Below are 14,175 nucleotides of genomic sequence, written 5' to 3'. Positions count from 1 at the left end.
AAGTTCTCACGGCAGGATGGCGAGCAGGTTGGTCGCTCTTTCAGGTACATTAGGTCTTGGCGAGATCAACTAAAAGACTGTGGTGGTAGTACGTATGATCAGCGATGGCAGGAGGCCATGTCGGAGCTGAACGAGCAGGTTCACATCGAGGACCACACGCTCGGTGACGGCCCGGATGGAGCAGCCAACGAACCGGTGCGTCCTCTTTCACCCCCTTGCAGTTTGTTTCATGCTAGCTGCTTAGCCCTGTGGCGTGTTATGGTCGATAGCCGCCCCAAGCTACGATCGTGGAAGCTTTCCAGCACTACGCGTGTCTGTACATCAAGTACATTCAGATCTTGTCGCGGTTGTCCGAGTGCTACGATCAAATGGTGCACCCGCAAAAGCGCATCGACGTGAAACAGGTGATCGAGGTGGTGGCCACGCGCGTGGTGGAGCTCAAGCACTTGCTCGTCAAGTGGAACCCTCCCAATCCGGACGTCATGACGCAGCCCGAACGCAGCTTCCCGTGGGAATACGTCAACTTGGACGACATCCTCGTTGATCTCAAGCTGCCGCCAGAGACTCTCGAAGTCCCAGTGCCCCAGTCGTTTCTAGATGACCAGCAGGAGGATCTGGTGCGTCGCGAGCGACTTGTCAAAGGCTACATGAAGCTGAAGCATGGCATCGATGCCATCCCGCTGGACGCCATTAAGGTGGCCCAAGCTGCCACTGCTGGGGGAATAGGAGTCCTGTCGCTGGATGAGGCTATTGCGGTGATCCAGCGAAATGAACGCGGCCGCCAAGGTCGTCAGCGCGGCCTTCTTGTCCAAGAACTGCGCGAGGAAGAGCGCCAGCGGAAGCTGTATGAAGCGGCCCAAGGAGCTCCCGAGATGGACCCCGATATTGCGGCCGCCAACATCCAACGCATGTTTCGCGGCTTCTGGTCTCGTGCAGCGGCAGCTCGCGAGCGTGACGCAGAGCTGGTTTTCATCGGCATGAAGGCACCGACTACCGACCGCTCGGCACTCGAGAAGAGGCTCGCCGACGCGCGTCTCCAGCGACGTTCGGAGCAGCTTGAGAACAAGGAGGAGTATGAACGTGCACTCATCGAGCTCCACGGCGTGGTTACCAACGAAGAAGGACCATTCATGAAGGAGAAGATGCTGGAAGAGCGCAGACGCTGGATCACGGACGTCATGGCCACTGGCCAGCTACCAGAAGACCTCTCTGGGTTTTACGCAGCTTTGAATGGTGAAGGCACCCCTGAAGATATCGCCAAGGCCCAAGCTAAGGAGGAAGAAGAGGCCAAAGCGAAGGCTGCAGCCAGCAAGAAAGGAGCGAAAGGAGCGAAGGGCAAGAAAGAGGACAAGAAAGGTGGCAAAGGAGCGAAGGGCAAAGGCAAAGACGCAAAGGAGCAGGTAGAAGAGGCCCCCGAGAAACCACCTCCGCTCACGGGCCCTTCTGAGCTGTGCAAGAAGCTGGCGGGCGGTGTGACTCAGTACGAAAAAGTGTGGCTTGAGCGCGAAGAGCTCGACAACTTCTACCAGAAGTATGAGGTCGCTTTGGCCAAGGACGTCGTTCGTGGGCCAGTTGAAGTGCAGGTGCGTCAGCAGGTGGACGAAATGCTTGTGCTGCAGCTTGTCAACATCAAAGCGCAACTAGAAGCCGCAGCGTCAGCGGGCAAGAAGGGGAAGAAGGGCAAAAAGGGCAAAGGGAAGAAGGGAGGCAAGAAGGGCAAGAAAGGCAAGAAGGATGGCAAGGGCAAGAAGGGGAAGCCGCTGCCCGGCGAGAAGATTGCAGAGCTCAAAGGTCGAGCCCCCGACTCGTTCCTGAGCGTGCTAGTGGAGAACCAGATTGTCCACGCCCCACGCCCTGGGGTGCGCGTTCGTGATTTTGTCGGCAGCTTTAACTTCCTGGGCACAGTCTACCAGCACTGCGAGCGTCGTGACCGCTTTGGCAACTGGGTGCCTCAGGACCCGTCCGCTGCGCAACTACGGCAGTCGCTCACAGAGTACGGCGTTCTACCCATGGGCTCTCCGTTCATTCGAGCTCGCACCCCTCTAGTGCGCTCGATCATGTTGTATGGGCCTCGTGGGTCTGGCAAGACCATGTTGGTGAGTGCTCTGGCAAATGAGACGGGTGCATTGCTGCTCAATCTGTCGCCCAGCAACCTCGTCGGCAAGTTCGCGGGCAAGACGGGGCCGACGAAGCTCGTGCATATGGCCTTCGTGCTGGCAAAGGCGTCTACGCTGCAGCCCATTATCATCTACATCGACGACTGCGAGCAGATCTTCTCGGGTGGTGGTGGCAAGAAGACCAAGTCTGCTGCGAGTTCCGAGGGCCCCGCTCGCTTCAAGAAGGACCTCTTGTTGTACATCAAGTCTGCGCTGGAGCCTTCGGACCGTGTGCTAGTTGTTGGCACCTCGGCAGACCCAGGCGCCGCTGAGGTCAAGGACTTGCGTAGCTTCTTCGACAAGTTCCTGCACGTGCCGTATCCGGACTATGCGTCGCGGGTGTTGCTGTGGAAGCATGCTTTACGCTCTACGATTGCTGCTCATGCTTCCACCTTGGGGCTTTCAAGTGCAGCAACAGCCGCTGCACTAGCCGCTGCATCTTCATCGTCATCCAAGTCGACCCCGAGTGGTTCGGCCTCTCAGATGCAGGACCACCGCAGTCGGGAGCCGCTGGATATCTCTACGCTCGCTCACATCTCGGAAGGTTACTCGTCTGGCAGCATTGTTCGTGCGGTACAGAGCACGCTTACCCCGCGGCGTGTGGAGTGTCTGGAGAAGCGTGCACTGCGAGAAGAGGAATTTCTGGGAGCACTCTCGCGACAGACCGCTACATTTGCAGATGACCATGAGAAGTTCAAAGCCTTCACGGGTGTCATCACGGGACTAAAGGACACGCGCGACAAGATCCGCAAGGCTGCAGCGGATGCTCTCAACCCGGACGACAAGAAGGATGGCAAGGGCAAGGGAGGAGACAAGAAAGGCAAGAAGGGCAAGAAGTGAGCGACCAGCTACGGAGTAGCATGGACCGATATGCTTTAATACCAAGTGTTCTGCATGATCCAGAAGTGTCGATTGCTTGGGTGGAATTCAGATTGGGGGGAGCTTGAGACGAGGTACGTCTCCATTCCTTGTAGTTTGTCGTTCCTTCTGCTTCAGTTGTTGCTCCTCCGCCCAGTATTGCGGCGGCTCCCACCGGGTTTCGCCAGTTGTTTCGTTCTCGTAGTAGATGGCGTCGGTGTACACGTCAGTGCGCAGCCCCCATCGTCTCGCTTCAATGCGAGCGAGTTGCTCCTCCAGTTCCCGGTTTTGCAGTTCAAGCAGCTTCTTGCGCTCCTGACGGGCCTTGACGGCGTTGGCATCCAAGCGACTTGCCCGAGCCACTTCATGCCAAGCTTCGAAGACGGCTCGTGTGCCAAGTCCACGCCATCGTTGCAGAACTGCTCGCATCCGGAGGAACTCCTTCGTGGCCTGTGTTGAAATCTTCGCGCACTGCATCTCGACGTACGCCTCGCGTACTTGTGCCTGGAAGAGCTCCAGTAATTCCTCTTCGGGGACGTCCAGCGGCATGGAGAAGTTTGGCTTCTTCACAACGGCGGTGACGTTCATCTTTTGGTTCTTGGGGCCATCATCACCTCCGGTGAATCTTTTCGCAAGCTCCTGGTCCACAGCTTTCACTGCCGCCTTTCGATAGTCGTCAACGCTCACGTCGGGCATGTCGACCTGGAAGAACGAGTCGGCCGGAGCTTCAGTCGGTGCTGGGGAGCTCACTTTTGAAGCCTCCGTCTCCGGAGCCTCCTCGTCGGATTCCTCTTCCTCCTCCGAGTCATCTTCATCTTCACCGTCTTCGTCGGAGTCTCCTGCTTCGTCACTATCGGCTTCTTCTTCGTCTTCAGCATTGTCGCTCTGTTCTTCCTCGTCGTTATCTTCTTCGACGTCGGCATCCATTTCCTGAGCTCGAGCTTTCTCCGTGGCGGTGGCCAGCTTCCGTTCTTCCATGGCAAGTCCCTCAATGGCGAGTTCAATCTCGTAGATCTTCCCGTTCTCTGGCCCACCACGCTCCGACTCGGCTTCTTCCAACTCTGCTCGCAGTTTCGACAGCTTCTCGTCCGTTCTGGCCAGCTTCTTCGTCTTGGATGCAGCCAACGGCCCATCTTTGTCTTTCGCCACTGCAGCGTCACGCTCGCGCTCCAAAGCCTCCCGATCCTTCTCCAGACGAGCGCATTTGTCCCGTGTAGTCTTGAGCCGAGCTTCTTTCGCGCGTTGGAACGCCTCAATTTTGCGATGAAGCTTCTCTCGACGCGAGTCGATCTGACGCTGAGCTTTCTCGTGCTTCTTGTAGAGCTTACGAAGGCGTCGACGATGTTGCACCATTTCGTGAGCAAGGACGCGAGCCGTACGCTCGAAATGGGCGACGCCCGTGGTCGAGTTGATGTACTCGAGGGCGCGGCGCCGTGTTTTCTGGGTAAGACGAGCGACTTTGGCGCGTAGGTAGACGCTGGCGAGTTGGTCTTGGACCTGTTCTTTGGTAAGCATCTGAGCTCGCAGCAGTCTGCCTGGTCGTTGGCAACGGTAAGGTACCGTCCGTGGAAGACAAACTTTCCGAACGCGTTGGCCACGCTCGCGTAGAGCAACCGGATCGAGACACGCACAGCGACGAAACTCGATGAGGACACTTGGTCCATCTCCCGCGCCAGCAGCACAAGCCAAGCCGAACTCGTCGTCATACTTGAGCAGTGCGTCTTCGACCTCTTCAGGAGAAAACCGCTGTGAAAATGGAGCTGGAGCTGAAGGCAGTCTAGGCCTCGACTCGTCTTGCTGAGGATGCTCGCTGGTAGCAAGCTCTTGCTGGCGCTCGATGGCCGGCAACAACTCGGAGTAGAAGTTGTCCCACACGACACCATACAGCTTCAGCTCACTGTTGCCTGCAGGCGCCAGACGATCGCAGTTCGGCTCGAAGAACGCCATGAGGACGCGAAGATCAGCGTCGGTGCTGTTGTCGCTTGCACCTTTATTATTATTGCCGGACGGCTCCATCTGAGCTTCTCTGTCTTTGATAAGCTGCGCAGCGAAAGCCAAGACTTGCTGAAGAGCTTCCACCACCTCCCGTCTGCTGCTTCTCTGAAATTCGGCAAGTGCTTTCTCCATGTAATTCAGCGTCTCTGGAACACCCCGGGCCACGATGTCACTCGTCGGCAGCCTCAATGGATTTTGCTCCATGCACAACACTTGCAGGTTGGTAAGTGCACGGAAGGAGAAAGGGAGCTCCTGAATGGAATTCCAGTCTAGCCGCAGCTCTCGAAGCGCCTGCATCTCTCCGATACTCCGAGGCAGTTTGATGATCTGATTCCGTGACGCGTGCAGAACCCGCAGCTTGGGAAGACCCACCAAGGCGTCAGGCAGTTCGTGCAGCTCGTTCAAATTTACAGATAGAGAGGTGAGCGATGTGAGCTCACCGATTGTGTCGGGAAGCTCCGTCAACATGTTGCCGCTGAAGTTGGCACAGCGAGCACTTCGACAACCTCCGATGGAGGCTGGAAGCTGCTTCAGTGCATTGCGCTCCAGCCAAAATTTGTCGAGTCTGTCAAACTTCCCAAAGTCTTCAGGCAACTTCTCCAAAAGGTTGCACGACAAGTTCAGCGTCTTGAGGCCTGTAAGTTTTGTCAGTGAATCTGGTAACCCACGCAGGCGATTCTTGGTCAAGTCCAGCTCCGTCAAGTACTTCAGTGTCCCAATGCTGTCTGGCAGTCGTTCAAGACCATCAGAGATGAGGGAGAGAACTTCAAGCGAAGGAAGAGCGGCAGGCAGACTTTCGGGTAGCTCTCGCAAGTCGTGCCCAGTAATTCGCAGTGCCAGTAAATCTCGGAAGACCAGCACTCGCATCCAAGTGAAGAACCCGCGAGCTTCTTTCCACGCGATGTTGAGTTCTCCAGTTTGCTTTGCTTCACGGGCAAAAGGAGTCCATAGTTTTTCGTTCTCAAGCTCCAATGCGGCAAGTTGTACTTCTCTATCGCGTTCGCGTTGCTTCTGTCGCTCTTCGAGCTGTTCTCCAAGCCAGGCACGTCGTTCGTCCCGGTTGATTGTCTCCTTCCTGCCACCAAGCATGCTGCAATCGTCAGACAAGAAACTATTCCGAGGAAGACATTCAAAGAATAGCAAGCAACATCCCATGCAACTCGCCAACTTGCTATTCAAGAACGAGATATATCAGCACAAAGCTAGCCCTTAGTCCGCGTCTTCATTCGATCTTCTGCTTCGTGCTTCATCCGGATTGGAAACCACACCAGACCACAAATCTTAAGGCGCCACCGGCGTGAAAGCCTTGCGTGGCGGGTTCAGCGGAGCCGTCACGCGCTTCTTGGCCTTGGACACAGATTCCTTGGCCATCCGCATCTGGTCCACTTTGTCCTTCACGCGACGCGCGTAGTGTGCGTCCACTTGTTTGAAATTCTTCAGCGTGCGTTCCTGGACCGGCATCGAGGCGTTCACAAGCGAAGTGGCGACGTTGTCCGTCAGACGTTCGCGAGCTTCGTCGTCCAGCACCTTGCGGTAAAAAACTTGGACTTGCGAAAGGTTATCATCGTACGCCGACGAGTATTTATCCACCACGCTGTGTTCTCCTTCATACTTGTTGTAACGCAGCGCCTCAACTTCTTGCGGTCCTCCCATGCTGTTCGGGAAGTACATTGGTGCGTCCCCCATATTCCCGTTCACTGAAAACTGACCATCACGCTGGTACGTTTGCGGCTCGTTCAGCGGACGGTTGACTGGAATTTGCTGGTAGTTCTTGCCCAAGCGGTGACGCAGCGTGTCCGGGTACGAGAACAACCGGCCTTGCAGCATTTTGTCGGGCGACGGCGCGATTCCTGGCACCATGTGCGACGGAGCAAACGCGAGCTGCTCGATCTCCGCGAAATAGTTGCGAGGGTTCTTGTTCAGCACAAGACGCCCGACCTCTTTGAGCGGGAACTCACCGTGCGGCCACACTTTAGTCACGTCAAACGCGATGAACTTGTGTTTCTTGGCTTGCTCCGGAGTCATAGTCTGGATGTACAGCGTCCAGGACGGGAACTCGCCGCCCTCGATGGCTTCGTACAGATCGCGATTCGCGTAGTCCGGGTCAGCACCTGCCAAGGAAGCAGCTTCATCCACGGACATGTTGCGAATACCCTGGTCCGTCTTGAAATGGTACTTGACGTACGTCATCTCGCCCTCAACGTTGACGTTAGCGAAGGTGTTGCTGCCGTAGCCGTTCATGAATCGATACCCGTCCGGAATACCGCGATCCGAGAACAACCACGTCTGCATGTGCAGCGACTCCGGACGCAGCGAGAAAAAGTCCCAAACCATGTTGGCATCTTTCAGGTGCGAGCTGGGCAGACGCTTCTGCGAGTGGATAAAGCTCGGGAAGAGGATCGGGTCGCGGATGAAGAAGATTGGCGTGTTGTTGCCCACGAGGTCCCAGTTGCCTTCTTCCGTGTAGAATTTGAGCGCGAACCCGCGCGGGTCACGCATCGTGTCGGCACTGCCCGATTCCCCCGTCACGATTGAAAATCGAGCCGCGACGGGTGTACGCTTGCCAACTTTGGAGAACATTTTGGCACAAGTGTACGTGGTGATGTCAGCGTGAGTCACCTCGAAGTAGCCGAAGGCACCGCCACCTTTTGCGTGTACGACCCGCTCCGGAACACGCTCTCGGTCGAAGTGTGCCAGGTGATCAATGAACTCGAAGTCTTGAAGTAGCAACGGACCAGTCGATCCAGCGGTAGCAGATGCCGTCAGCCCGAATCGAGGCATCGGGGCACCATTACTCGTCGTACAGGTGGGAGGCGCCATGGTTGAAGAGGTTTTTGGGTCCTTCTGGTCTCGGATCACGCAAATTGACATCTGAGGCCAAGTTGCTAGTCCATCCAGACATATTGCTACCTTTGGGTCGGACAAGCATACGTGTGAGATAGGGATGTCTTCAACGTATCTACCGCCCTTTACCTTGGTCACATTAAGACTGTCACGCTGGGACGAGGGTTTGAAATAGTGCTAATGCTTCTGTGCGACCGGACCTGAAAACACTGGCACTGTGCCGTCGGTAGTGCATGCCATAGGCAGTCATCCCGACGGTTGTACTGGATCTCACGAAATATCCATGTTGGAGTCCAGTTTTCTTGTTTTCTAGCTAATACGACATGGTTCCCCTAAACTCGGGGAGCACGGGGCCTTGGTCACGTTCTGGGTCATCGTCCAATGCGTTGTTAGCACTCGATGTCGTCGTCTAAATCGACCTCGCCCGTCCAAACAATAGTGTTGTACGAGGGCCGCATTAAAGCTGCAGCCCCCACGCATTAAAATATCGTATGTTGCACGCGGCGGCAATATCACAAGCTTCTACCTTACATAGTATTCACATCAGCAACAAGCTTTTTCTTCTTGGTGTAAGATCGCGCATGCCATTTGTGATTTCTCGAATTAATGACCGTGGAGCTGAAGTGGGAGGTTCTACCTTGGTAACCTGCAGAACTATTGTCTCTACGCGACTCATCGCTGGAATGATGATGGTCGTCTACTTAGCATGAGTTGAGCTGAGGCTTGAATTGTATGCGCCATCGTACGCATCGTCCGTGCTCAATATCGTGTGCAGATAGGTCTCCCCGGTACGGTGAGGTTGAACCCGGGCATTTCACTCACACATGACTTGTCCATGAGTTTCAGATCTCCGTTGTTGTGCACATACGACGCCAGCACTTTCATGCCGCACGTTCCGCCCCACATATCACCCCCTACCATCTGAGTCGTCATGACCGTGCCGTGAGACGCGTAGTCGAAGGTGATGAGCTCCTTGTTCTCACCACCTAGCACTTTCAACAGAGACTCGGCATACTTGTGTGACGTCTGGGGGTCCAACTTTCCGCTGAGAAGAAGGACCTTGGATTCGACCTGGTCTTGTCCCAGTACTGGTCTCGTTTGTAGACGATACCATCAGCGTCGTAGGTGCCGACCCCCAAGTCCTCGCATGCTGGAGAGGTATCTTTCGCAAAGGCGCAGCACAGCGAGTTCATCTTTGAAACGCCTCCGTCACAGATTTTCGTGTGCTGAAAGCGTATTTCCAACTCGGACATGGATGGAGCAGGTGACTCCCACATCTCGGAGAAAACGATGAGGTAGTAGAGCAGTCGTTGATGGGGGAGCGACATTGCATACAACTCGGAGTCCGGGGGCGATTGGCTGGAGATGTGAGGCTATGGCTGGAACAGACATGGAGGACAAGGACAACGGGAGGAGCGGGCGGGTGAGAGGAGCCACGAGAGCATAAGCAAAATATGCAGCACTATAGTAGCATCTGGTGGACGCGAGAGGAAATACTAGCCGATTCTCGAGCTATTATGGGCAAGTACCACAATAATCCGTAAAATATTAAAAAAAAAAAAACAACGCTCGAAGCTGTCACCTCACTGCTTGATATCTCATAATAACATAGCGTCATCAGCAAAACTTTAGTATTCAAAGATTAAGGTAAATATTTTGGCTCACTCGAAAATGGAAGTACTCATCTTGGTTGTGAAGCATAGGCATATCCTGGTTGCCCTCAAGTGGAAAGTGCAAATTGCTACGCTACCAACCCTTTAAGTTGGCCAACTGCACTTTATAAACCGAGGTCCTGCTGTTAAGAAGTTGCGGGGTTTTCACTATGGGAACTTCATGGCTGCTACTCAAGATATTGCGGGCGATGGCTGATAGATCTGGTTTTGGGAAGTCTGCACTTGAGATGAATTGCATTACGCTATGTATAATAGTGCTGCGGAAGTTGGAACAACAGAAAGGAAGTCAACAGAACTACAAGCCGCACGCCGAGCAACGTTTTGATGCAACGAGTAGCTACAGTCGACCTAGCTATCGTACCTTTCTGAAGCAGTTCTGCCAATGTCGAATAGTTTTTATTGCTGGACAGCCAGACGAGTTCGTCTCGGAGGAGTCTGAATCGGTGAAATGCATTGTAAATCAATTGCTGGGCAATGCGATCAGTGAGATGCTGGAGCCAGGAACCATACCTTCAGTGTCAACTGCAGACTCAGCGTATGACTTTGCTACTGGTTTGTGACGGGTTGCACGGGTGTGTGCTCTTGTAGCAATCGACCCTTAGAAAATGGTTTGGGATGGATTCCACCAGATCGATCCAGGTTAACCTTGTTGATACTACTTTTCATGTAGATGGCGATGAAAAGGGGCACTTAGGTCCTGCGATGTCTGTTGTGTACCAATGTCTTCTGAGCTGGTAAGGCACAGTCAAGGATGCCAAGATCTGTGTATGATTCTGAATACTGTTTTGGGGATACTACGTTCACTGCGCGAATATGTAGCAGGCCTTGCCGATACTCTGGTGTTTGTGACACCAAAGCGCCCGGAAGTTCTCCTGTGGATGTGCCTAAAGAGACTAATTGATTTGTTTTCGACGGAGTCAACGCCAGAGACGAAGACGATATTGTCGGGGAGACTACACCGTTCACCCTAATTAGTCGTGCCTCGACAATTTTCGGTGCACGGCTCGAAGCCCGCTCTACCTTGTTTTGAAGATCATGTTCGAAAACTATTTATCAACACTCAAACCAAAATACATCACGCTACTAGAATCAGGGCTCTTTTCGCGATTTAAGGTAGCATCGACAATATAGTTCAAAACCTGTTAGATGATTACCAAAGCTGCACTACCATTTAGGTCACACGACAAATTAGGGTGAACGGTGTATAGTTTTCAACACTCGCGAGCGTATTGCAGAGCATGTGAATGTGGTGCCGAAGAGTACAGTCAGAGCCAACGTGTCGTAGCGAACGGGATGCTTTGATAAGCTCGAGCTCACGTAAACTAGAGGACGCGGAAAATCAACAGTAGTCATGTCTCAAGTCGCTAGAGGCAGCTGCAGCCCCTTACCTCATTCTCCTGCCCTGTTTGTCGAACGGTGGTCAGCCTTCCCAGATTCACACGCTGTTGGAGGGTTTAGTGGTGATGAATTGTACAGGTCCCGGAAATGATATCAATGCCATAGAGGAATGCGATAAGTTCGACGACTTACTGGTCAAGTTCGATATGCTTGAGCCTAGATTCAAGGTTCCAACGAGTCTTCTGGTAGTGAGAGGGACTCAGTACTTGGACATATTACGCCTAATCTTTGAAGGGGAAGCGGATTTGGACTTTCTGGTGAGATCATAAGGTAAGTGCAGTCATGTTAGACAAGTTCTTTTGCTGGATTTGACGGCGGTGGTAATACGAACAGCGTTTTTTAATTCAATGATGATCCCATGCTAGGGAAAACTATGGAGCAAGTGGTTGTGAGATCCAGAAAGGTAGGTTCTAGTGAGGCTCCACTAATACGAACACAAAGATGGCATTTCATGCCCTATTTTCAATAACGGTCCTCGTGTCCGATGCTGGTGGATAAGGAGCTGCATCCTGCTTTCATTTTGACGGGAAATGTGTAATGTATCTGTGTTAACGAGATTTCATTCACGGCATGAAATAGTTCTTAGCTGTTGGTGTCTAAAGAAATGCATGTATGTATGCCAAATGTCACCGATCTTTTACCTTGGTGGGATGAGAATAATGGGACCTGGACGCTTCTCTCCAGATATTTCGTGGCCGTTTTGTCCCTGATGTTTATACGTCAGGTTGCTGCTTTACGTACTACTGCGAGCTCTTTATGTTGCTGTTTCGATCGGACGCGTATTTCCCCCATCGCGAACACGAAGTTTCTAGTTCACCGATTCATTATCAAATATTGCAAGCAACAGGCAATGTTGTTGTTTAAAACCACTCACTAGAGGTTCCCTTGGTCCAGAAACGTCAGAATAACTCTTCACATTCGAATGTATCGTTCTCGTCGGATGTCTAGAGTCTGCCATTCGGTTGTTTTTATGAAGGCTTCGAATGACATCTATTTCATTTGCGACGCAACTGTGGTATTCGTGTTTTGCATTCTCTAGCGTTTGTTCTGTAGGTCTCCAGTGTACTGCAGCTCGTTGAGCCTTACGTCATTTTTGGTCTTCTGTGACGCAGTCAACACTCGTTTGCGCTGCCCGTGGTTGGTTTTCTAGCTATCGACGTTACCGTCTAGTCTTCTAGGACCAGCAAGGGAGACAGAACAAGATGCCTGTGCACATAGTAACTTCCAAAAGCCTACGAATAGATTCTTCCGTTTCCTCTAGCCAACGAGTTAGGACTCAACAAGTTAGTACACTTTCGTCCTGGAACATTCGCGTGCTCGACCAACCCTGTTAGCAGAAGGAGAATATGATCGCCCCTTCGGCCCACGCTTTGCCAGGTCCGTTCTTGGCGAGTGTGTCTTCGCGAATAAATACCCGGACAGAAAGCAGTGCTGGAAAGCAACCACAGTCGCGGGTGCCAAGTTGGATACAGCGAATTGTGCGGCTTTGGTTTTCACTTCAGTTGAGTCACCATGGCGGCAGGTACTCGATCGAAAGGATGATTGCACTGGACGAGTATGCACGGAATACATCTATTTGGCGGGTACTACTCGTTTGTATCGGGACACCGGTACCGATGGTCGTATTAGTGCTCTTGCAGGAAAGTATACCACTTCAAGACCCAGCTGAAGGGTGGCACTTAAATTACGGTATCTGGATCCGATCTGGGATTCTTGGCGCTGTGGTAACCCATGGAATTGCTGTTCACGCCATGTGTATGTTTGATGGAGTTGCTCTGTCGAAACGTCAACTTGTCGTACTTGCGGCTGTCGTTGGCGTATGTTACGTCGCGGTGCTGTTGACGATAGCTGCACATTGGACTTTTCCGATTCCATTCATGGGAGTTTCTTGTAGCATGGCTTTAGTTGCGCTTCTTGTGTTCTGGTTCCGCGTCATTGGTGGGACCAACATTTGGGATTCTATCTTGTCGAAGCCTCAGCTTCTTTTGAAGTTTACCGGGTTTGTAAGTACTCAATTGGTTATGGCGCTGATCTATCCAATTTATCAAGTCCTGTTTGATTACGAGCTCGAGACAGAGTTCATTCTGCCAATTATCTTGTTACTTCCCGTCATTAAGCTTACCATGAAAAACCTACTGACGCTATCGACCTCACACTTGGAAGATCTGATGCCCGAGTCGGTCGTTTTTACAGTTGATTTCTTCAATGCTCTGTACGTTGCAACGTGCATGCAGAGCGCAACATCAACCAGCACAGTGGCTGCGGTCATGGCGATTGATATTGCTCAATCTGCCATTGATCTCTATGAAATGCACCGCACTATGCGTGATATCCAGAATCGGTTACAATCAATTAATGCCACTGGAAATGCAAGAAGTGTTGACGTGCTGGTCGTGATTCGAGATCTCTGTGACCGCTTTATCAAAACAGGGAAAGATGTGCCGTCTGACATCAAAATTGAATCGTGCCTCCACGCTTTCTATACTGTTCCGAAGCGAATCATGGCTTGTACAAACTCTGGAGCAGAGTTTAACCAGGTTAGGCCGCTAGCATCTAACTCCGGCTTAAGTGTTTGTGTGAAAAGTGACAAAACTGATCATCCCTCTCCAGTTGTCATTCATCCAACTGATCCAACCCCAACCCGTAAAACTTCTACGGCCCGAAAGCCATCCTCCTACTCGACGAAAATGCCAAGTTCGGGTTTGACTGGTACTCAGTTGCGAGCGCTACGGCATACCCTAGAGGTTCTTTTCACCTCGGAGTGTATACTTCTCACCGAATATTTGGAGTTTGTCATCCCCATGTTGTACGGCTGCTTTATGCTCGTAGCTGTGAACCTGCCAAGTGCGAAGTATCACACTGAGCTGGACAAGGTTACGCCTGAGACGGTCGGCGGGACCGTAAGAAGTCTCTTCTTCTACTCAATTCTCGAATTGTTATCCTTTACTGTGCTCATCGTTCTGATGCGACGCAGTTGTGGAATGCGTGGGCTTTATCACCTTGCATTCGTTCTCGAGACCCAAATGACGTTCATCCAGGGCAAACAACTGATTTGGATATTGATGACTCTCGCATTTCGAGTGGTTCACTTCGGTAAGTGGTGCATGTTGTTGTAAATTAAGAGCACCATATCTAATCTGTTGCGTTATGTGTGCGCTTAGGGGTTGACTTTACCTTTCGGTTTGCCTGGATCCGCTAGTCTATGATGGCATTGAACGAGTCCCTAAATCCGGCATGCGCTGCGAATAGGT

At 52.4% G+C, this 14,175-nt stretch overlaps 3 protein-coding genes across 3 annotated transcripts; 1 reads left to right on the top strand and 2 right to left on the bottom strand.

The window, feature by feature from the left end:
* Positions 1–16: 16 nt before the first annotated feature.
* On the top strand, positions 17–2,996 carry KRP23_4199 (Dynein regulatory complex protein 11; the record flags this gene model as incomplete). The annotated part of the gene is made up of 3 exons (XM_067889128.1): positions 17–27; positions 90–195; positions 270–2,996. 3 exons carry the CDS (start codon positions 17–19, stop codon positions 2,994–2,996), a joined length of 2,844 nt encoding a protein of 947 aa, XP_067748317.1.
* Positions 2,997–3,083: 87 nt separating this feature from the next.
* KRP23_4198 (Plant intracellular Ras-group-related LRR protein 4) lies at positions 3,084–6,098 on the bottom strand (the record flags this gene model as incomplete). The annotated part of the gene is made up of 1 exon (XM_067889127.1): positions 3,084–6,098. The coding sequence occupies one exon, from the start codon at positions 6,096–6,098 to the stop codon at positions 3,084–3,086; it is 3,015 nt and encodes a 1,004-aa protein (XP_067748316.1).
* Positions 6,099–6,290: 192 nt separating this feature from the next.
* KRP23_4197 (Catalase) lies at positions 6,291–7,829 on the bottom strand (the record flags this gene model as incomplete). Its single annotated transcript, XM_067889126.1, has 1 exon — positions 6,291–7,829. The coding sequence occupies one exon, from the start codon at positions 7,827–7,829 to the stop codon at positions 6,291–6,293; it is 1,539 nt and encodes a 512-aa protein (XP_067748315.1).
* Between the last annotated feature and the right edge of the window lie 6,346 nt (positions 7,830–14,175).

This window comes from Phytophthora ramorum (assembly GCF_020800215.1).
Source record: "Phytophthora ramorum isolate Pr-102 chromosome Unknown Phyram_PR-102_s0003, whole genome shotgun sequence".
Lineage (NCBI taxonomy): Eukaryota > Oomycota > Peronosporomycetes > Peronosporales > Peronosporaceae > Phytophthora > Phytophthora ramorum.
This window is presented reverse-complemented; position numbering and strand designations above follow the sequence as displayed.